This window comes from Scardinius erythrophthalmus, assembly GCF_964197995.2.
Source record: "Scardinius erythrophthalmus genome assembly, chromosome: 14".
Classification (NCBI taxonomy): Eukaryota; Metazoa; Chordata; class Actinopteri; order Cypriniformes; family Leuciscidae; genus Scardinius; species Scardinius erythrophthalmus.
Window position 1 is genome coordinate 17,421,452 of NC_138234.1, and position 24,312 is coordinate 17,445,763.

Below are 24,312 nucleotides of genomic sequence, written 5' to 3' on the forward strand. Positions count from 1 at the left end.
TGAGGATAAACAAAAATGTCTCTGCTAATGCTGTAAACTATAGGGAGCGCTTACTTGTACATTATAATGACAACAGAGCCAGAACTATTAACCCAAATTCAGTTGTTATATATTTTTTAGATATAATAATCAACACTATGAATGCAAACCTCTAAACTGCACACGGCAGTTTTTGCATTAACATCTAAATCTAATTATAAAATTCTCTCTTTACTCCAATATAATAATTGACACAGTGGCCGTAATTTTCATGACAGATTTATTTAAACATATGCATTAAATAATCAAGACATCACTAACTGGTTAAGTGAAATATAATGAATATATAGGCTAATATAGTGCATATATTTAGCGAAAGAGTTCATTTCTCCAGCGAACTAACAAACTGTGGACACTGAATGACTAGCCTGAGGTAAATGTAATGCTATGTGGGATATTGTTTACAAGCTGCCCCATTGACGTTAAAACACTGATTGAGCGATTAAACGAGATATGATACGTTCCTGTAGGTTGTAGTGTATCTTTCAACATACCTTCAGATGTTTATTCATATCATAGGCGTAATTTGCGGGTGGGACGGGTGGGACATGTCCCCACCACTTTTTGCTAAGGTCGATATTGTCCCCACCACTTTTGAAACATCTCACGGCACGAATGTACCAATACAAATAAATAAAACATCTCCAGTTAACTAGCAGAGCATTCATTTAGTTCGTGTGTAAGAGGCGATCTAGCGCTGAAATGTGGTGTTTCTGAAATCAAGTGATCAAAGTGCTCGTTGCCGCTGCGATCAGTGGTGCGGATAGGCTATTGTGTTCTCTTGTGGCTTGCGCACAGTCTTCACTTCGCGCTTCAATCCGTTGTGGAGACTCTATTCGTTCCGGTGAAATTACAAAACAAAATGCATACAAACGTATGCTTGCCTGATATACAACCACTGATAAACATAATCAGTTTTAATGAGAAAAAAAGAAAAAAAAACCTATAGGAGTGTGGATTAGAACCCTGATTAGAACCCACAACCTCTGACACGCTTGGCAAAAGTTCTACCACTGGACCATTTCAATACATGTATTCATAATGTATTTACCCACACCAACATATATCAAACCTCATTAAACGACAAATTAAACCCATGCACTATTTCAATCGATTGCTGGACATCGTAATGTTATTGTACATACATCGATTTATGATTTAGCATTCATAAATCCCCCCCCCCCCCGTTTAAAAAAAAAAACCGTCCCACCCACTTTTTAAAACAAAGTTACGCCACTGGTTCATATTAATTTTGCCACTGGTATTGACGATGAAGAGATGATCGCGTTTGCTCGCGCTTCACGCGCTGCCGTTTGAACTGAGGCGCTTACTGTCACGCCATATCAAAGAACGTCTAAACGGCATTTTTATTTTCATTTTGTGATAAAATGGACAGAATTTAAAAGATGACACTTTTTTTACCGAAAGTAAAAAACGTGGAGCTTATTAAAATTATTGGTGGTTAATGGTGGTTACGCTTCAATGCTGTATTAGTCGTGTAGACATAAAGATCATGTACCGAACAATCGCAGGACGAATACTTGTATAGTTACAAACGAAAACATTGTTTTGTGACATAAGGTGAGGTCAACCTCAACACCAGTCACAGTTGCTAGGCGAAAAAAACAAGCATCCTTAGGCTAGATCGTCCCATTTAACAACGTTCGATCCAAACCTCACGGCCTTCGAAGGATGAAGCCTCTGAATTGGGACACAGCTTACGTCTATAATTTTATTAAGCCTGCATTTATCAAATACAAACATCTCAAACTAAATATAGTCTTCTTAGCTAATTGCTTTGTTGCACAGCTGATGAAATTGAGGTTATAACATTTTTAACATATTGCTGTTGCCGCCATTTTATAAAAGCAATAAGCCACTCAAGTGTAGAGATAGTGCGCCAACATATAGCGCAACTGGGCCTCTAGCGACCCGAGCTAGATTCCCAGCTTGAGGTCTTTTGCCGATCCTGTTCCCCACACTTTCCTGTCAAAATCTCTACTGTCCTATCTAATAAAGCCACAAAAAAATGTAGAGATTGACCTCAAAGCTAATCGACATGTAATAAAGAAAAGCCTCAAAACTTCCATTTTGATTCCACCCTTGCATCGGGATCTGATTAATAATTAAGTCAAAAGAACCCCATTTAAGGCATATGACAGTCCTCAAAATACATGTAGCCCATCAGGTAGCGTAACAGAGCTGCCAAGATTCTCTAAACCCTACAAATGCTGGAGACAAGCTGTCTTTCCACCCTCTCATATGTGCTGAAAGGGCCCCAACTCAACGCTTACTGATCCCTGCATTACTAGCATGGTTTGACAGAGACATTATGGCATGAGATCATTGACAGAAAAAGCCGGATGGATACAAACAGCAACCGGCTCATCAGATCAGATTTTTCAGGCATGTTGTAAGAGGCATCAACCTCATTTGTGGCCCACAACAACCCAACATGGAGAACTGTGTCAATAAAAGAAACAAGCCGCCTTGAATCTTTAGTCAATGAATATTGAGTAGAGGCGTGACTACGTTAACAATTCAACAGGTCAGTCGAATACATCAATGTGGAAATTACGGCCCCTGCAAGGTGGAATAAGGGCATGTTGCTCCGTTCACGCCCTAGAACATCTTGACATGGTAAAGCGAGGATACCGAATTAAAACCAAAGTGTTCGTAACAAGATCACAAACAGAAATGAGTGTAACATGAGTGGCTTAAAACGGTCTAATCTAGAACACCTTCTACTTCTTTGATTGCTCACCATCATAAAACTTAATGTGAAAAGTTATATAATCAGTATAAAAAAATGTCACTGCTTATGTTAATTCTGATATACTTTTTAATACATATATTATACATTATATATATATATATATATATATATATATGATTATGAGTTGCTTTACAAGGTCAAAATGCAATTGTGCTTTCTAGGAAAGAAACAGTGCAAAGTAACAGTCGCAGTTTCTTTCGTAAAAATGTTTTGCAAAAATAAAATAAATACAATTGCTGTTTATCTTCTGTTAAACAATTGCCAAGCATCAGTTTTTTGAAAGAAAAACAGCAATATTGGCACATTATTTCTATATTAAGTGATTTAAGAAATGTACAATATACATTTAAAAAAAAGGTTTTTTTTCATACAAACATTTTAATAATTTTATTTTAAAAATGCATACATTTTATGCATGTTTCAAAGTTTGTTCTTGTATGTCAATGTATGAAAAAACAGTTTTGAAGCAACAACCTCGAGAAAATGGCCACACACCAATGAACCTGCGAGAAAAGCATGCGAAAATGCTCCGATTTCCTGGGAAAAGCCCACCCTGGAGATTCCGAGAGCTGAACATAGAGCTCACACGCTACATGGCAAATGTTCAGATACATGACCTGGAAGACAAGAGGTCAGCAGGCACCAGACGCCGAAATGAGTCCCGAAACCCTCAACGGCAAGAGCACCTACAGGGTGGGCCACTTCAAAGACATTCCACACGCTTGGAATTCTGGGAGACATACCAAGGCAAACTGCAGAGTGTCAGAAGATCCCAAACAGGTCCATGGAGTTAGAGGCCAACGGTAATGTTAAAACTATTCCAACGTATTCTAACATCTTAATATTCGAGAGATCAACCGTAGATGTTTTCTAATAGAGTAACAATACCTGGACAGTTTAGTTTAAAGATTGGCTCAGATTTGGAACCACATGGAAAATGGTTTTAAATAGACCAAAAATTCCCAATTCCCAATTTTCTTTACCTGAAAAACAAACAGATTGCATAAAGGTTTATCAAGTTTCTGATAGAAAATGAATGCCACCTGCAAACACCTCATGTTTTCCCAATCCACGGTTCAAATGGATCACTGGGATGCAACAGTTACCTATAATAGGGAAGATCCAATCATTTCCAGACCATTATTTATAACATCATGTTACTATTGCAGGCATCGGTCAAGCACTTTCTTGAGACGGCAGCTCTAAAAAAACATTACGAGGCGACGATTCTAAGTGTGCCCATAAAAGTGCCTATCCTAAATTTAAATTGATGTTCAGAAATGGAAAAGCTGAAGGCGTTTAGATATAGTAGCTATATATTTCACAGCAATACAGGATCTCACTAAACGTGTGCTGAAGCTTCTCCATTGAACACATGAATGAAAAATATTGTGTATATAAAAATGCAATTTAGCACAAACCTGATTACGCCTTATTGTAACTTTTATATGTATTTGTACATACAGTACTGGTCAAAAGTTTGGAAACATTACCATTTTTAATGCTTTTGAAAGAAGTCTTATGCTCGTCAAGCCTGCATTTATTTGTGAAATATTACTACAATTTTAAATAATGATTTTCTATTTGAATATAATTTATTTCAGTGATGAAAAGCTGAATTTTCATCAGCATTACTGCAGTCTTCAGTGTCACATGATCCTTTAGAAATCATTCTAAAATGCTGATTTATTATCAATGTTGGAAACATTTGTGTGTGTGTGTGTGTGTGTGTGTGTGTGTGTGTGTGTGTGTGTGTGTGTGTGGTAGCCAATGGCTAATATACTAGCACTACATTATATAAAGTTAATGTATGACTTGATAAATGTACGATAAATGGTCATAGCATGATTGGTTAATGACAATACAATAAACAAGAACTAGTATGAATAAATCATTTTCATTTCAATACATATTGATTCAAATATATACAAACCACTGTTCGGTTAATTATGATTTCACGTTTGTTTGTGAGTTACACCCACACAACGCTTAAAATATCTTCCAATACAATATCGTGCACGCAAACATTCTTTTACTTCTCATCTGGGAATTATTAATTGATATCACACAGAAGACGAGCACACATCTCTGGCAATATAGATAGAAAGAAATCCAATGTAGGCTAATCCTGCACTTATGGGATCTGGGAATCTTCTTAAGGCCTCAACTTGTTTACAACACGCTTCCAAATCGAACGTGAAGAACGTGCGTGTTTGGATTCCAAGCGTGCGCGCGCTCGCGAATCCCGCCGAGTCCAGTCACGAGCGCTAATCTGGCCTTCGGGCTGACGCACAGAACGCCAGGCCTAAGGAACAGCCTATTTTGAGAGGAAGCGGGGGAACCATGTATGAAAACAAACGTTTAACAACCAAAACAATACGATTTCATTCTACAAATGACCTAACTTGTACCTTTAAAAAATATATGACTCATAAAATGGCTTATAAAAAGCCATTTTTAACACAAAAGGTCATTTAAAAACAAAAAAAATACGTGCGACATCCCTCGTCAACACGTCGGAGCAGCCCGAAGTCTACATGAGTGAATTCCACAAGTCCCCTCAGTTGTAAACTAATAGTACACACATAGCGGAATAACATATCTACATTTTGTGAATTAAAGCGTGTTATTACTCACTTTCTCCATGTAGCGATCCGCAGAGGCACACGATGTAGGCGAAAGTGACCAAAACAACCACAGATGTGTCCAGCCGCATTATGTCTCGCGACACGTTTTAGTTTTCTTGAAAAATTAAATCCACCTCTGGCGTGTTAAAAAAACAACAACAACAAAATAAAATAAAACGTTAATTAGCTTATATCCAGGCTAATAAAGTCTAAATCCCAGCGACAACTTAAATGAGACCCCCCAAGAAGGGGACCCAGGGGTCCACCGTGCTTCAGTTAAAAAATAATGTTCAATTTAAATAGTTGTTGCCTACGCAGCACGGGTTAAATTACCATTAAATAACATGATCTTGCTCTCTAGTGAAAAATAAATAAACAAAAATCATATTGAACTATTTTTCGGATGCATGTCTGCTTTCAGTAGATCAAGCATGAAAAACGTCCATGCATTTCTTCCATGGAATCAATCCCACACTTCTAGGAATGAGGTACCCTTAAGGGTTCAGTACATTGCAACTTTTTCATATCCCTGTTTTAGTTTGCAAATTCCTGTAAAATAGTATGGTTGCCTTGAAAAAAAGAGAGAAAAAAATCCACTGTTCACAGAAAAGCTTGCAGATGTTTCCCAATCGTCAAAATTTCCAATAATTTGACAGATTTAATGCATCTGAGGGCAGAGGCAAAATAAAGGCGTTATTCCACAGGTCGTGTATTGCCAAATGTTCTTATCAGAGAAATGTCTCAAATCTCCTCATCCCTTTATACACATGCATAAACCAAAAAGGCTTTTTTTTTTTTTTTTGCTATTCCGCTGTCAGATAAGACACCTGTGGATAAAATTAAATATCCACACACGTTTGTGTATATTCGAAGCGTTGAGATCCAAAAAATTTTTTTTGATATTCCCCTAAAGCCTTTGCTTCTAGCACAATGCTCCCGAAGTGTGTGAGCGTACGCGCGTCACGGCCGCGTTGCGTTTTAATCTTCCACGTTTAAACAGACCAGCGTACAACGCGTGTCCAGACTGCCCACAAAATCACTCAATTTCGTCCACAAGACCCCAGCGTGCGGTGTAGATGAACTCATTGGCGTGGGAATGGGCTGAAAGTGGGTAAAAACTTCTCTCGTGTTGTCGGCGGTATGGTTTCCCCCCTCTCGTCTCTCCCTGTGTACCTCCACCAGTAAACAAGTACTGCCAGTCAGCTGGGGTAGAGCAGCGGCGAGGCCCAAAACACGGAGCGGAGCGCAACGGATCGTGACTGCTGGAATGGAGTCTGTTACACACCCACATAAAGAGAAAGCAAGAGTCATGAATTAAATAGATTGGCGCTTTTCCATGTATATAAAGACTGAGAATTGTGGTGCTTGAAATCTGAATCCATGAAGTATTTTACACGTAAAAATTGATTAATTTATTTTTAAAATTATATAAAAATGTATTTGTATTATATAAAATGAAATGAAATTAATTAAAATATAGTTTGCATGTATTTTATATTCTATATTATTTTTTATATTATTATTATTTGATTTGAAAAATTAAACAAAAAATAGGGCAGGGTTATATAATATAATATAATATAATATAATATAATATAATATAATATAATATAATATAATATAATATAATATAATATAATATAATTATTGCTCTCAAATTGATGAATCAGCTAACATAAAAGTTTGTAAATAAATAAAATATATAGAAATATTATTTATAATATCATATAATATAATTAATGTAATATAATATATGTAATATTATATAAAATAATATAATTAATATAATATAATTATTGCTCTCAAATTGATGAATCATCTAACATAAAAGTTTGTAAATAAATAAAATATATAGAAATATTATTTATAATATCATATAATATAATATAAAATAATATAATTAATATAATATAATATTTTTGTGATGTCTTCTACACTGGCTTTCATCTCTCATGTGTTTACTTTAGTATTACTGATTTACTATCATAGTTTTTACTAATATTTAGAATAATTTTTTATTTTTATAATTTCCGTTTTCATTTTAATGAAAGTTTTAGTACACCTTTTTTTTATTTTTTAATGTCTATATAGTTTTTATTCATTTATATTTTGATTTTAGTTTAAATTATTTTAGTATTTTAGTTTAATTATTTTTATTATTTATTTATCAAATTAAATGAAAATTATAAACGTTTCTTTGTCAACTAGATTAAATAAAATAAGTTTAATAAAATAAGATTTAATTTTATTTTAAGTATTACATTTTTTTTATGTTTGCCAATAAAAAAAAAGGTTTTAGTTTTAGTAATAACCTAAAGTCTCTGGGAGACTGAAATGTGACTTGTTTGAACAGAAATGATGTCTGTTAGCGTATTAACATTGAAGGCGATGATTTGCCACTGAAGTCCCTGTGACATGAAGGCGTCTGCCTAAAACATAAATGTAATTTAATTGGACAGTTTAATCTGTGAAAGCACTCAGGAACAGAACATCTTGTTTGCTTTAAAGCTGTGATTAATCTATCTGTTATACAAGAGCTCATATACTGACTGTTCTAACACCAGTAATCCAAAATGATTTCTGTGATCAGATTATTCCCGTCACCCTACATCAACCAGACACACACACACACCTGTCAGATGATGCGTGCATGTCATTTTCTGTTCTCACAGCCAATGAGAACTTCTCATTACCATACTATTAAAAATCACATTTGTATTTGCATAATGTAAAAAATAATCCTCATTCTCATGCTGCAGAAAAACTAAAATTTATTATTCAAATTTGAAAGCATTTATAGATCATTATGCTAATGATGTTGATGCGGTGAACCTCAAAATGTTGTCAAGAGATTCACTTTGTTACATATAATATTATGCGTGATAATTTGAAGTACTGAATTCTGAACCTTTAACATAAAACACTAAATTCAAAGTTTAAGTTGCAGGAAAATTTGAATACGTTTAAATAAATAATTGTGAGGCAGAAATATGTATAGATAAGTACACATAAAAAGGAAAATATGCTATTGATGCACCCGGCCACACCGGTTTTGTTTGCATATGGACTTTTAAAAGCCATAACTTAACTAAAAGAAACACACAAGCAAATGAACAAACATTGATATAGAGCAAATATTGATTTGCTGTTTCATACACCCCTTTGTCAATAACACAAGTGGGATATTGACATTATTAGAACAATGAATAGATCTGATGTCCACTAACATTTGTTAAGACACTCCTACAGTAAATTTGAACTCTTGCCACATCAAAATGTGTGTATCGTTCATACATGGAAAAGAGGAAGTTATCAAGTGAATCTATCTATCTATGAGCCGACAAATGCTATTGTTGCATCATGTTAATATAGACCAAAATCTTGCAAAATGTTTCTAGCTCCTTATTGAGTTAATGTCATGAAGAATTAAGGCAGTTCGTAAGGCAACTAAGGTGTATATCTACACAGTAAAAAGTGATCAGTTGACTAAACTTAAAAAAATTGAGGAAACCCGTTGCCTTAAAATTATTAAGTAAACACAACTTAATTTTTTCAATTAGGCATGAAGTTTATTTAAAGTGGCCGGTGAGTGTACCTACAATGACACACAACCATAAACAGAACAGCTGCAAGATATGAACTGGATAAGATGAGTGACTTGGCCAGTACAGTTTCAGAACAGAAGAGGTTATTTACCACAACACCAAGGAGGAAAGAACCAGAAACCAGGTAACCAAACAGCTTCCTGAACAACTTCCTCTGTGTTGCTCACCATTAGTGTTTACAGGAGGGCAGATCCCCCATACCACCCATCCTGGAGGACCAACGGCGTAATTATAGTGACTCCTTCTGCGAGGATCAAAGCAGAAGAGCGTTCCCACACTGCACTTCCTGCTGGGACATGTTGCAACAACTTTGTTTTAAACAAGCCCTCCGCCCCCCGCACTCCACAGAACTGTCTTTGCTTATTCACCGACTTCAAAACTTAACATAAACCCGACATGAAAATGTCTTGCCTCAGTGAATGACTCATAAACAATCCAAAAATCACGGAGAGTTGTGAAATATGCACGCAAACCAGTCCGTAACCTTTGGTGGGACAAGTTTGACCTTGATGTTTCAATTGTTAATGTTGCACAAAACATTTGACGTCAGAATCGACCTTGGGAAGATACCACTCGCTGGATCAAAACATCGGCTTTGGCAGCGCCAAGCGCGTTTTTACAATCGTGACCAAAAATGACACGATTTAATCAGGTTTTTTTTTCGTATTAATCAAGTAAAAGCTGTTCCATGTTACGGTTAAAGATCTACTGAGAAGGCGGGTTATTGTGTCTTAATCTCAGTGAACTTGAGCGGTTTCCAGGAACTCTGCAGCACCTGCTGGGTTCCCAGGGGGTTGAGCGGAGGCCCGCGGCCCGGCGGAGGTGTCGCTTCAATCCCTTCGCCTCAGCTAACCCGCGGCCTGGATCAGAGCTTTTCCCTGTCAGGAACCGCGAAATTAAAGCTCACAGCTACTTTATCTGCTCGCTTTACTTCAAAGGTAGATCAACCTGGTTTTGGAAAAATTAGGCCTTTGGGTCCACAGGAGTCTTGTGTCAAAGTAACAATGATTTATGATGCATTAGGGGACTGCTAAGCTAACAACGACAGGGGTCATAAAGAACATTATTCCAAAGTACATAAATTTCCATGTACATCAGCGTTTTTTTCCGAACATAAAATAGTTTTTAAAAGACGTAATACTACCTGATGAAATGCAGATGTGTTGTTCCTATATAGGCTAGCAAAAGAAAAGTTGTTATGACTGGGGCAAATTGTCGCACTTTTTTACTCAAGTGAATTCTTCTCAGGTTAGGTTTATTGAACACCACTGTCTATGTCACAAATCTTACAGTTTTGACTACAAAAAAGCAATTTCTCCCATCAGTGTTCAGGGGGGAAAAGATAGGCCTACAGGTCATTAATTTATTAGCTAAGACATGTTGCCACAATGCAATTCAACAAAGTTAAAGGCAGGGTAGGCGATTTCTTCCAGAAACATTTGTTGTTATGCTAGTTGAAAATCTCTTCACATCCTAATAGCAATCAATAAGTTTAACTGGTCTCGTATACATATTGTCTGTGGAAGGCGTAGGACCATAAAATGTTCGTCCAATCATTGTAATCGGACCGAATGCAATGATTGGACGAACATTTTATTGCCCTACCTGCCTGTCAACACATTTCCATACCTCCATGCAGATATCACACGTCATCAGCACGTCTCATGTAATGAAGAGTAATGGGCCTTTCACACAGGACGCGGTATGCGCGGCGCTGCGCTATAAAACCCATTCATCTCAATGGCTTGCGCCGCGCAAGGACGTTTTGTTGCTGCGTCGACCAAAGCGCAAGCGCAGCGGTGCGCATCATTGGCGTGCTCACGCGCATGCCGCGGTCAAAGTTCAAAATAGTTAAACTTTTGCCGCTGCGCTCTGTGACGATTACCAGCGCGGCCAATAGAATCGGGGGATCCAAACAAGCACGGAAATCAAAATGGATGAACGTCTAGTACTGTGTGTGTCGGAATTTCCTGAGCTGTACGAGACAAGTTTGAGGTCGTATAGGAATATCGTCAGGAAAGCTGTATTCACAAATCAGTATTTTATGAGGATTTGATGCTCAAGAAACATTTATGATTATTATGACTGTTGAAAACCGTTTTTATTTCAGGATTCTTTTATGAATGGAAAGCATTTATCTGAAATAGAATCTTTTGTAACATTATAAATGTAGAACGGAACAGATACATTGTTTGCTGCTGACCGAAAGGAGGAACAACAGTAATAGAGCTCCCTCTAAAAGTTTTTAAAACTCCGCCTACGTCATTGCGCAGCGCAAATTGCGTTGTATCTGAAGGGCAACGCTGAACCCGGCGGCAAGCGCCGCGCATACCGCGTCCTGTGTGAAAGGCCCATTAGACAGACATCAGTCACTGAGCACCGCAAACGAAACAGCAGTCACCTTTTATAGTTCCTCCTGAACCAAAACAAGCTTATGCTGCGTTTACCCCATAATTTAGAAGAGATGGAAACCTGTGACATTATACTCAGAGCGTGACTCGAATTTATATGTTTCAATGGCAACACTGCCAACACTGAAATGAATCTGCAACAGTCAGGTGGTACAGCTCTAAGTTGTTTATGTTCATTATTAATGTTATGTGCTTTGAGACATGAGAAGGTTTAACGCCGTCTCTGGAGATGCTTTTGTTTGCTCCCCGCTGTGCGCATTCATGTGTTTTGAAGGAGACGTGTCTTTGAAAACGCTCTGAAGGGAGGACGGGATCTTATGCTTTCAAAGCTAGCTCGCTATTGCTAGCCTCTCCGAAAATAGCCTACTTTAATATATGATAAATAGTATAAAGTATAAAAAAGCAAAAACGTAAAATATTACAAACTGTTTAGGCCTAAAAAGAATTAATTATGAGAAATATAAACTATTAAAAAGATAAAACGGCATTCAAAAGGCAAACCGGCTTTCTATTGGTGGTCAATGCGACGATTTGACATGACATCATGCGTGGGAAACCCTTCCACGCTCAGGTGAAATTCCAGATCACGTGGGTTCCTATTAAAATGACTTGATTTCACCAGGAAAAAATTTGCGATACAACGGTTGCTCTGACAGCACCTTATAGCCACAATGTAGGTCTACTTGTGAAAAAAATAAAATAAACATAAAATTAGACACCAAGTATAGGATGACTGCAAATTGTTTTATTAAAATAATATGCTGTTTTTTCCTCACAGATGAAGAATCAATTAAAGGAGCGAACAAAAGCACAAGGACATAAAAACAAATCAATAACCATCCGTTTCAGATGAACATTAATAGATCCATTAAAAGAGCTGCACAGTTGAACAAACACGTCTATCGGAGCAATACTTAACACTCCGTGTGCTATACAGGGAACAAGCACAAATAGATCTTTAGCAGCTAAATATGGAGCATGTACACTCTGGGTGGAGAAGACAGTATCCATCTGTGCTTCCGACTAGCAAAAATACTTCCTGCATGCTTGTCAGAACACTTCCTGATTGACACGGCAAGCCTGGACAAGTCCACTGGACCTTAAAACAGCTCGGTTCGTTTTTAGCGTTCATATGTGAGAAACTGATTAACTCTGATGAAACGGTCAGTCAAGCATTTCAAAACGTGATCATATTTGACCATATCTGTATAATAAACAGAACCTTTATGTTGGGAATAGCGACAATTCAGGGAAAACTTTGTAAGCAGCTAAAATGCGTGTCTCAAAATTAGCTTTATCATCAGATTACATGTTTTTGATGGTAATCTAGAATTAGCTGCGTCACAGGGATTACACTCGAGTTCTTCATGACATGCATGCAGGTAATGTCGATTTTCACGGGAATGACATCGAGAGATTGAGGCTTTCAGTCAACTCTACGACCATTGGCTAGTGTCTACACGTAAACCTGCTGTTATTGATAAATTAAATCTAGCACATCTAATGATGACGAACATCATCTGAGTCTCGGGAACAGTCTTATGAACAGGATCATGCTGATGAACGTGAAGGAGACCAAGATCAGCATCAGCCACAGAAACCAGTTGACGGATTTCTTGGCGTGCTGTTCCAGGCGATCCGACTCGGTCTTCAGCTTCTCGAAGTTCATGTCGGCCTGACGCATGGACTGAGTGAGGGTCTAAAAAGGAGGAGAAGGAGAACATTTTACAGTGTGTTCAATGCTATAGGACATTCAACTTTTATAGGCTATTTTAAGAATGGCTAGGGTTAGTTCACCCAGAAGTGAAAATTCTGTCACATTTACTCACCCTCAAGTTATTCCAAACCTGTAAGAGTTTTTTTCTTTTGTTGAACCAAAAGAAGATATTTTGAAGAATGTTGGTAACCAGACAGTTGATGGACACAATTCCATGGTATTTTTTTTTCCTACTATGGAAGTCAATGGCTACCAACATTCTTCAAAATATCTTCTTTTGTGTTCAACAGGAGAAAGAAAGTCATAATTATGTGAATAAATTACATAATTTACATTTTTGGGTGAACTATCCCTTTAAAGGAGACATATCATGCTTTTAAATCGTTCCTTTTTACATATAAATCATACATTTGTAGTCTATATAAAGCAGAACTGCAATGCTTGGGTCTGAATTCCTCATTATTATAGCTCCACAGGCCCCTTTTCTACCCCTTTTCTGATGTGCGTCTGAGAGCAACTCGTTTTGGTGCGGTCTCTTTAAATACAATTGAGACACTTCATACCCCGCCCCCTCTCCAGGATGCAGAGGTGACACTCGGTTCAACTCCACCCCGTTCGGCCATTTTTGTAGTTTGATAGCAGAGATATGATTATCTAGCGGCACAGAAACTTTTTATTCACACGTTATTAACGAAATGTTAACAACGGAAGACTTGTCCAGCCAGCCTTACATGTTCGAGCCAGAGTCGGAGCCGGAGCGAGATGAAAATGAAGACGACGAACCTGCAGAACAACGTCTTCATATGGATGTATCGCAATGGTGTGTTACTGTATTTACACATGAAACTTTGGTCTTCCGGCCTTTTACCACCGTGTCGATTTCTTTTGATTAATATGTGCGAGGGAGAGAGAGCAAGACAGCGTCTAGTTTGGAGACGGTGATGTCTTGTTTACACTTTCGCCTGGCTCCGAAGAGAGAGAGAGAGAGAGAGAGTGCGTGCGCGCGACCAGGTCTCTCTCTCTGCTCGTTCTTTCAGTTAAACATGCTCCTGTCACAAGCGCGGCAGTTCATCTACATTAGACGGTGTAATGAAGCGTGTGGGTTACTAGATCCAACAACCAAACATTTTAACTTACCCTCTCGTAACTTCTGCATCTTTTAGCTTGGACTACAAAATTGCAGCGAGAAATAAAAATGGCGGATTGCTCGAAGTGTTGGGCCGGAAGTCAATGTCTTTATTTGGCAGTTCCGCTGCAAATACTGTGACGTAATAGTTCAGAAAACGTCATAGATAACAGAAAAATCGGAACAGGTTGAAAAAATGGCCAAAACAGAATATAATAATATCAACGAAGCACCTGAAGAGAATAATTTCAACTTTTCTGTACTTCTAAACACTCCAAATATACAACAAAATGCATTTAAGGGCTAAAAAAGTGGATTTAGCATGATATGTCCCCTTTAAAATCCTCAATAGTGAGTGTAAAACTACACTAATATGCTGCTGCCCTCTAGTGGACACACAACAAATATTCCACGAATGAGCTCTTCAAACTGCTACTTTACATTTTATACATGGTCTTTATTATGGTGACTTTCTTTAAAACAATGAATAGCATATAATAATAATAATAATAATAATAATAAGCTTGAATATGTTGTAAAATTGAAAAACATGAAGCTGGAGATATGGAGACACTTTCCTATATATATATATATATATATATATATATATATATATATATATATATATATATATATATATATATATATATATATATATATATATATATATATATATATACACTTATTTTTCTATACATAAATTGAAAATGTAAAAAAAATAAAATAATTTTACTATCACCAATAATATACTTTATTATTGAATCATGCTTTTTTCTTCCATTCTTTTGAGCTGGTTATAATTAATATAAGGGAGATAAGAAAAACGTGAGACCTGGTTGTCCTGCTTTATGATGTTCTGAGCCGCGAGCGAGTTGTTCTTCAGGTTGCGAGCGAGGTTCAGCATGTCATCGGCCAGTTTCTCCTGGAGATTGTTATGATGCTGTAGGATAGCATCCAGCTCTGTCGCCGACTGTCGCTCGTCTACAGGAAAACTCCTGAGAAATGAGGAGAAATTAACCCAATGCCGTAGATACCGACGACATCCACGCGTTCAATAGAAAATCAATGACAGCATAACCTACTTTCTGTGTCTGAGATCCGTCTCCAGTGATCCTAACCAAGAAGAACGAAGAAAAATGCATAATCAATATCTGTTATTTACTTTCTTAAAATTTAGCATTTAAATCAAAATACAAAACACAGCTTACCGGAATTTGACACACCCTGCTAAGAAGAGGAAAGAGAAGAGTCAGTAAAAATATACATTTTTACACTGTAAAAAAGTGCAAAAGAAAATGTTTATTTTCTTATTCAGTATTTTTGTCTCAAGTAAATTCCTAGGATATAATATTGCGAAGACCAGGGTTATTACTGTTACCAAACTATTTAAAAAATCATTGCTACTTATAAAATAAACATTAAATGAAAGAGAATATAGAAAACAATTAGTTTAACTTAAGGTACTAAAATAAATAAAACTAAAATAAAAGTTAATCATAATGGTAATTCATTTTATTCAAAAATAACAGTTAAGACTTGTTTTTTGACAATATTGTTGCTTGTTTTATGCTAAAGTGCCGTCAGATTGATTAATCGTAATTAATCATATCTAACATAAAAGTTTGTAAATGTGTGTATATTTATTATATATATATAATAACATTATACATATAGACATTTTTATACACACACATATATATATATATTATATACACATATACATAAACATATATATACACACACTATATATATATATATATATATATATATTTACAAATGTTTATGTTAGATGTGATTAATTACGATTAATCAATTTGACAGCACTAGTATAACTTTTTATAAAAAAAGTTTTTGTAAAGTTCTTGTTTGAAGGATGTTTAGGTAGTTTTTGGCTTTATGAAAGAAAAATAATATATTGTTACAAATTGTTTAATATCATATAACCAAAAAAAAAAAAAACTCCATGAATATATAAAAGGTACATTTGTAGTGTAAAGAGGTAAGAGTCATACGGTGCTCATTAGTTCCTTCCTCATTTCTTCAGTACATCTCGCTTTACTCTGTATGTGCACCGTCTTACTGGCCGGCGTTCTCTCGCTGGATATCGTAGGCGTCCGTCCAGGAGCCAGAAACTGATTCGCTAAAGACTTCTCTGCTGGAGACGGCTAAAAGCAAACAAAACATTTATTTACCGTACTATGATTGGCATGATGCATTATCTGCCTATTGTCATTGATCACACAGTGAACAAATAATATAATGACTGACCAGTTTGTCTGCCTCTAAGAGACCCTTCAGGAAGTCCACCTTGCGGTTGTAGTCTGTCAGTATTTCCGGTGTTGGTTTGCTGGGAAAATCAGAAATATTTTCTGTTATTTATGTAATATATATACACATTTATGTTTGTAGTACTTTATATATCACAGTCTGAGATGTTTCACAAATATAGGAGAACAACTAGTAGCTGTCATCACCTTGAGATTCATTGACATAAATATTTTCACACAATAAATGTTGAAATGGTTTATAATTATTTCACTCATTGCTATGATTTGTTGACACATTATTGTCTGTAATGTTATATAATCATACCTTGAACTCTTTTTAAGGGCTACAAGCATCTCCTCCAGAGCACCAACATACTTGAAAAGACAAAAAAAATCAAAAATAAACTGTTAAATATGATATTTCTTCTAAAAATACTTAAAATATTGCATTGAGATAATAAGAAATGAACTATTTCTAGCGTATGTTCCATTAATACGAATGCTTGTATTGTTTATGACACGTAATTCATATATAAATGGGGCTGGTATTATTGCTTTGCTGTTTTCATGCAGAAAATCGTCTTGTGTAAAACAAAAACATTTACTTCAAACGCAGATAAAACGTAAATTTAATGTTGTTATGAATTACCTTCTCTAGTCTCCATTCTGTTTCGCCTCTTTTCTCTGAAGCCAGAGATTCACAGCGCGATAATAACCTGATGAAATTGATCTCTAGTCTGGACGTGGCCATATTTAACACTCAAAGCGGAAGTCGCGCGAGTTTTACATACAAGGCGGAACCGAGGGACAAATGAAGAGTCCTTCTAGGTGACGCAGGAAAGCTTGGTAAGAACTTAAATACGTAATTTTTTAGGCCAAATTAAAAGTCCCTTGATGCAATATCTATTGCAAATGTCGACAGTAAGAAAACAACAAGGATAAAAATGAACTTGCATCATTTCAGTGAGCCCATGTGGTTTATTTAATATTTTCTAAAGATCAACTGAAGCTGTAGGGGTTAAGTCTGACGTCAAGCGTCACAGCTTCTTCAGATCACGTGGAAAAAATCCGTTACGAGCCTTAATATAAAAGTACACTGTCGGTTTTGTAAACTTTATTATTCCGAATGACATTATCATGCCTCCTTTCTATAAGGCTTTCTGTAAACGAACTTGCTCTGTTAATGAAGTAACTTATAGACTAAGGCTGTGAAAAATGTAAAAGGTAGCCTGCTACATCTATTGTAAAATGTTATGATATTTAACTTGTGAATGTTTACTTTTTTCTATTGGAGTTACATACTTTGGTGCCTCTTTTTATGTAATGCTTAGTTCTATACATGGGTTTCTCGGCGACGTCATCACTGCTTGCGCACGCAACCAAGAGGCAAAAGACCCGCGGTCTTCGTACCGGAGTAAAGGGTTTAAGCTAGTAGCAAAGTGGTTTTGTTGTCGCTAAGTCAAAATGCCAAGGAGTTGTTGCGTAATTTATTTACATGCAGGCCTATCTGTTGTGTTTTATCTGCTCATTTAAATTATACGTGTTGTAAGTAATTCCAAATCTAGGCGAATGGAAGAGTGGGACAGAAGGAGGAAGTTGTATGTTATATTCTTTCTATTCATAATTTGACGAGCTGCACATGACCACATAGCACGTATATAGTTGTATGCATCAAGGGATTTGTACGCTCTAATCATTTCTCTTGTATACACACTTGGTGTCTGAATAAGATAATTATATATATCAGGCCATACAATTGCTGGCCACCTCTTGTCATCCACAATCCAAAGATCGTCATGTATTGCGCAGGGATCCGGTAAGATCTCACCATTGCTGAGATTAAGTTTTTTAATATTTATATATAGATTATAATCGCCACGGTCGGAGGTACTAATGGCTTCTCACATAATCCATCGTCAAATCTTTGATTTACAGTAAAGTAACGTTATATGTGTCATGAAATGTTGCAGGTCGTAAAGTAACGTAAACAAAGTTCACTTATATAAAAGCAAATTCGGGGTCTAGAGATGCTGCACTGCTAACATTGGCTATTACATTACTAACTTAGTCTAACATAATAATTCATACATGCATCACATTATGTCCGGATTTTGATTCGTAAACAGTTGGACGTTTTAAATATGAGACACAAACAAACAGATCCAACTCTGAAATTGCAGTTTATTATTGAGTCAACAAGAAATTACAAACAATGCGAAATCTACGTTAATTACAATGTTCTTTTACAGAACTCGGCATAACAGATAGCGGTTTTCTGCCTCCTGGATGCGCGCGCATCCGGTATAGTTTGTATACAAGAAACCCGTGTATAATTAAAAAAAAACAAAAAAAAAACAACAAACGGTACTAATATAAGTACACTATCAGGTTATGTCTGAAAGCTGTGGAAAAAGTTGATTAAGAACTTATATTTACACACAAACAGACCACCAACTGCAAAATTCAAATGCCAATTTTTTATATTTTTTTATATATATAGCTCAACTGTCATGGGTTGCCTGCATCCGAAAGCTTATGCAGCTGAATTGCCTCCCCGCCCTAAATCTGAAATATAATGGTCTCATAAATTTAGTTTTAGGATGGACCAATGCACATGTGCAGTCATAAGCATTCATCTCAGAACACAGACTGTTTTTTGAACACAGACGGCCTACGCAGTGGTGCAAAAAGAGTTCACAGAGTTCATAAGCAGCATGTATGGCCATAGCAAGGCCTTCAGAAAGTTTAGAAAATGCCTCCGTGGCCACGATAGGAGGAGCTGCAGGGGACGCCATCTCCTCGAGCAAAATACAGAGGTGTGTGCGGCCCAAACACAAACGATTCCCCTGACAGAGGAGAAGGGGACAAGCTCCCGGGGGCACAACTGCTGGATCCATTTGCTTTTGTTCTGGCGTTCTAAAGTAGAGTATAAACCCCTACGGAACAAAAATATATGGGAATATACTGCAAAATATAATGCGATATATATTATATTTTATATTTTTCAACATACTGCAATATATGCATTGACCATGTATGGCTATATATTAATACATATAAAATATTTATAAATGAAGACAAAAAATAGCATTACATGTAATATTCACAAAGTTGTATCATTTATTGTGTACATATATTGCACATACATGTTGTTCCCATAGGAATGTATGTTCACACATACACACACATTCACGGAACAAGTTACAACAGACTTCTAGTTCCCAGCATGCTTTGTTTCTGACTGTTAAAGGAGAGCTAATGTTAAAACTAAGTGTTATTTGATGTGTTTTGCTCAATATTAATATAAGTGGAGATCTGTTAGTATTTAATGATCTATACTGGTTCGGTTGACGATTGGCCGAATAACATTAAGACTATAATTACTATTTTTTTAAAGTAATGGCTGTGCACTCCTCAGCACATTGATAGTCTTTTGGTTAAATACGTTAGTACATGCAGGTGTGCTTGTGCTTTTGTTAACTAGCTTGAAAATATGGAACATTTATAAAGTAAATAATTATAGAATATAAGAAATATGTTAAATTATATATTTCTCTATATATGTGTGTTTATATTGCAATATATTACACATGCAGTACCAGATATGATCACATATACATCTATATATTATGAAGTGTATTACTGAATATGAAATTACATACATTATGATATATTAGTAAATTTATTGTCACATATTTTTCAATATATGCAAATCGGCAATTCCTTATGTATTATTCGATATGTTGTAATATATTAACACAATATATTATTCTTATAGTTTCAAATATACTGTTATATCATTTAATACATTGATCATTCATATTGGGAAATATATTTTCTTTTCGTAAGGGAATGCAACACAAAAATGTTTATTAACAAACATAAATGAGTAAATCCAGGCAGGAAAATAAAACTGAAGAGTAAATCCAAACATGGGGAATGCAGACGAAAACAGAACTGAAAACAAACCAAGTAAAACACCAGACACTGAACAAGGAAAACACTGCGGTATCAATGCACAGCATAAAGAGAGGCTAACTAGGAACAGGTGAGGGTAATCAATACTGACCGATTTGCCTCCGTACCTTCGAGTATCAAAAAATCTCTTGTCGTTTGGTACCAAATTTCGATACCTAAGCGGTTTATCTCGTCAACGTCAGTGAGCCAATCAGCATGCAGCATGATTGACTGTGGCCAGAGCCATTGCGAGGCGTCAAGGAAAAACACTATTACGCCGGTTACGTCCAGAGAGCGTGTCACAAATTAAACACATCAAACTCTTTTGCAAGACTTTTAGACTGTTAGACTTGATAGACTTTTATTCATGCTTAAAAGCAGAAAGTGATTGAACTAAAGCTGTTTTTCAGTTTTGTTTGTGTCTCTTAACTGATCATCTATAAAAAGATCTTGATGAATCTCCAGGAAATGACACAAACATGATCTACTCCCATTTCCAAAAAACAAAAGTGAGGTCAGTGTAAGTGTAAATTTAATCATTTCTTCCGTTTTATTTAGTATTTTCTGAAGCTCAGCAGAAACACTTCCTCTAAGAGAAGTTACACACAGCATCAATCTCCACACAAGTTCAACCTGAACACGTTCAACAAGATCACAGAATGAAGACTCTGCTGCTTTCACTCCTCTGTAAGTTTATTTCTTGTCATTTTGTGTGATTCAATGTGATTCTGTCATGATCAGATAATCTGAGTGTTGTGTTTTCTGTTTGTTCAGGTGTGTTTGTGTGTTCTCAACACACAGAAGGTGTAACTGATCAACAGGTGACTTTAGGACAGAGTGTGACTTTAGCTTGTGAGTTTAAATGTAAAGCTGTTATATGGTTTGTGATAAAACCATCAGTTCGTCCAGTGATGATACTGCGAACATTTGGATCGGATAAGCCTAAATATTACGACAAAGAATTCCACAACAAATATTCAGAGGGAAGCAGGAGCCAATTAATTATCAATACTGTCACTGAAGATGATTTAGGAACTTATTACTGTATTAAACCAGGCTGGGCTTTAGAGATCAGTGACGGAATTAGAATGGACACCACTGGTAAGCATTAAACTGCAATACATTTATACAACTGAGAGCTTTATTATTATTGTTGTTATTTTAAATAATTGTTTTGCACTACAATTATTCCAACAACAAATGATACTTTGATACTTTACTTTTTTAAATATGTACCTCAAGAGGGCGGTGCTCCTACCAAACTGTTCACCACTGTTAGTCAGTTGGAAAAAATATATACCGGAGATACATTATTATTGTTATATAATCATAATTTCTAATAATAATAATAATAATGTTATTTATTCAAAGTTATTTTGCATTCTAAATGGCAAGGATGCATGACAAAAAGTTGAATAACTATCCAAACTATCTGTAAAAGATAAAACGTTTCTCGAAAACACAGAAGCCCCCCAAGGTCCAGATGAACCAGAGCAAAAAAATCCCCCACAAGATAAGAGTGCAAATCAGACCCTGATTGTCGTGTTCACCCTGCTGGTGCTTGTGCTGTTTGCTGCAGTGATAGGTGAGTATATAACTTTTTTTTTTAAATCACAATATATCTAAATCAGGAAAATTACCTTTAAACTTAAGCTTATTTGACATATTTATTATATAAATGATATGAAATACTTAAATATATATTTATAATATATTGATATTATTATGTTATAATCAATTTGCTAAAAAAAACTTTTTTATGTAAGTTTGCCTGACAGCATTTAATCAGAGAATATTTTGCGGATTATAGGTTTATTAATTATGAACCGTAAACGGTCTAGGAAAATTCCTAGATATGTAAATTTTCAGCAGGTAAGACATGTCTTTTTGCTGTTTATATTAATAATTCAGTTCAGTTCAGTTATAAATGGGAATTAGCAGCTAATGATGATTTTTTCTTATCATTCGTTTAGATTTCAGACAGAAGAATAACGTCCATTCAGACCAACGGCACTGCTGTTCCTCAGAATCCACTGACCGATCATGAATATCTAGTGCTGCCATACTCTGAGTCTACATATGAAAGATTGATTTCTGTTTGATTCTAATGATCAGAATTGAATTGTGTGCTGATTTTAACATTAAAATGTCAATCAAGTTTGAAAGCTTTTGAATATATCAACTTTGTAATGTTTTTGATTGTTTATGTCTCTTTCTGAGTTGCTATTAATTGAGTGAAATGGGATGTAGTGAATGTTACTTTTAAAAGTAATGCGTTACAATATTGCGTAACTCCCTAAAAAAGTAACTAATTGCTAGTAATGTAATGTTGCGTTAATTTTGGTTTACTTTTTCTCGCCTGGGCTGGGCTTGCTTGTTTGTTTTCTAATAACAAAAATAAATGAATAAATAAAAGTAACATTTTTGGCTAATGTAAAAGCTCTTTCACACCAAAAGTGATATGAATAAGCCTCAGGCCGAATGCAGATTCACGGCTATACAGAACATACTTTTTTAGCGGTTGTGGAGTAATTATTCAAATTAAGTATCTAGAGTATGCGATTTCAGACCTCTTACTGTTCTTCTGCAATAAAAACAAAAAAATGAAACACATATGTGACTCACAAGTCATTTTTGCTCATTAATGGTTAAATTGGATCAAATGTCAGCTGCAAAGACATTGGTTAATAAAGTGAGATTAAATACATAAAGTATATTTGTGCAAATTAACATTTAATTATTGCAGGTTTGCATAATATTCTAAGTTTGAATTTAACTGTTTTGATTTATTTTGAGGAATACTGAATCTTTGTGCAATTGAGATGAACAAATGCATGTCTAGAACTACAATAACCATCATGTATACACTTATTTTTAAGTGGCACTCCTGGTCCTCCAAATCCTGATTGCTCATGTGAAAATGAAACTCTTGCAATGGTAATTGTAACCTCATAATGATCAAAAAAAAAAAAAAAATGTAAAATGGCAAAAATAACAATTCTGTCATCCCTCAGCCTTGTGTTGACATAAAACCACATGACTATCTTTCTTTAAACACAAAAAGAGAAGTGTGATGAATTTTTAATAGATAAGATAGTAAACTATCTTAGACTAATCGTGTTTCACTGAAAAAAATTATATTAAAATGATACTTAATAAATTTTAGTTCAACTTAATGCATTTGTTTAAATGCAGCTAAAATCAATTGTGTGCAACCACTTCCGATAATTTTTTTTAGTAAATTCAATGAATAATGTTTACTTTTACTTAATCTTACTTCCCCTGTTGGGCCTAACATTCTAACACTTTGAAATAATGAAAGATGTTCTGTTCTTTGCCTATTTGTGTTATGGAAAATTCTCAAGTGCTAATCGTGACAAAATCAAAAATATACTGTCTGTATTATGTCATGATATATTGAGTAATCAGATGAACTCTTAACCCATACAATGTTTTTTTGATGATTCAAGATATTTTTGCTTATGCCAGTAACAGAGGGTAAAAAGGGGGGGCTTGCTTATCCAATTGAACCAATCATATTGCTAGAAGGTGACTGTTAGTCACGATTATTTTGTTGTCTGTCTTTAAAACCTGATGAATTCTTCTTTTTCGGTGAGATTCTCTGACAATTACTCGAGTAGGCTACTCTCCTGGCCGTGATTAAAGCATTTAAAGGACATTTGCTTAAGTCTGTCTGTTTATTATTGCTTATTTTTATTCTACAAGTAGAGTTTATATGAAACTAACGTCGACTGTAGACTTTCGGGGACGTCGATTGTAGACGAGA

General features: G+C 35.6%; 3 protein-coding genes across 8 annotated transcripts in view; 1 reads left to right on the forward strand and 2 right to left on the reverse strand.

Moving 5' to 3' along the window:
• Nucleotides 1–6,643, reverse strand: part of insrb (insulin receptor b) — a 72,848-nt gene extending 66,205 nt beyond the window's left edge. The window contains exon 1 of the mRNA XM_081385543.1: nt 5,453–6,643. Coding sequence (XP_081241669.1) covers nt 5,453–5,531 — 79 coding nt within the window. The 5' untranslated portion in view covers nt 5,532–6,643. The remainder of the gene's footprint in view (nt 1–5,452) is intronic.
• A 5,540-nt stretch (nt 6,644–12,183) lies between these two features.
• use1 (unconventional SNARE in the ER 1 homolog) lies at nt 12,184–17,398 on the reverse strand. 2 transcript variants are annotated; one of them, XM_081384755.1, is made up of 8 exons: nt 17,218–17,398; nt 16,894–16,943; nt 16,570–16,648; nt 16,314–16,466; nt 15,510–15,525; nt 15,384–15,414; nt 15,134–15,296; nt 12,184–13,157 (listed from the first exon to the last, which is right to left on the reverse strand). In XM_081384755.1, exons 1-8 carry the CDS (start codon nt 17,317–17,319, stop codon nt 12,975–12,977), a joined length of 777 nt encoding a protein of 258 aa, XP_081240881.1. In that variant the 5' UTR covers nt 17,320–17,398; the 3' UTR covers nt 12,184–12,974. The 2 variants fall into 2 exon arrangements, with proteins under 2 accessions (XP_081240881.1, XP_081240880.1); XM_081384754.1 differs by having other exon boundaries at nt 15,510–15,528.
• LOC308702104 (uncharacterized protein) lies at nt 17,354–23,485 on the forward strand. Of its 5 annotated transcripts, none has more exons than XM_081384758.1 (6): nt 17,354–17,414; nt 21,084–21,212; nt 21,300–21,626; nt 21,991–22,110; nt 22,336–22,397; nt 22,499–23,485. In XM_081384758.1, the coding sequence occupies exons 2-6, from the start codon at nt 21,185–21,187 to the stop codon at nt 22,625–22,627; spliced, it is 666 nt and encodes a 221-aa protein (XP_081240884.1). In that variant the 5' UTR covers nt 17,354–17,414; nt 21,084–21,184; the 3' UTR covers nt 22,628–23,485. The 5 variants fall into 5 exon arrangements, with proteins under 5 accessions (XP_081240884.1, XP_081240882.1, XP_081240886.1 ...); XM_081384756.1 differs by having other exon boundaries at nt 17,371–17,414; nt 21,967–22,110; nt 22,499–23,113; XM_081384760.1 differs by lacking the exon at nt 17,354–17,414 and adding an exon at nt 17,642–17,792.
• Nucleotides 23,486–24,312: the final 827 nt, after the last annotated feature.

Excerpts from the sequence above, each read along its gene's own strand:
- LOC308702104 (XM_081384756.1), top strand. The coding sequence starts at position 21,185 with ATGAAGACTCTGCTGCTTTCACTCCTCT. Across the intron at positions 21,213-21,299 it reads TCTGCTGCTTTCACTCCTCT|GTGTGTTTGTGTGTTCTCAA; the intron begins GTAAGTTTATTT and ends CTGTTTGTTCAG. Across the intron at positions 22,111-22,335 it reads GCTGTTTGCTGCAGTGATAG|GTTTATTAATTATGAACCGT; the intron begins GTGAGTATATAA and ends TGCGGATTATAG.
- use1 (XM_081384754.1), bottom strand. The coding sequence starts at position 17,319 with ATGGCCACGTCCAGACTAGAGATCAATTTCATCAGGTTATTATCGCGC. Across the intron at positions 16,649-16,893 it reads GCCCTTAAAAAGAGTTCAAG|CAAACCAACACCGGAAATAC; the intron begins GTATGATTATAT and ends TGATTTTCCCAG. Across the intron at positions 15,297-15,383 it reads ACGGATCTCAGACACAGAAA|GAGTTTTCCTGTAGACGAGC; the intron begins GTAGGTTATGCT and ends CTCATTTCTCAG.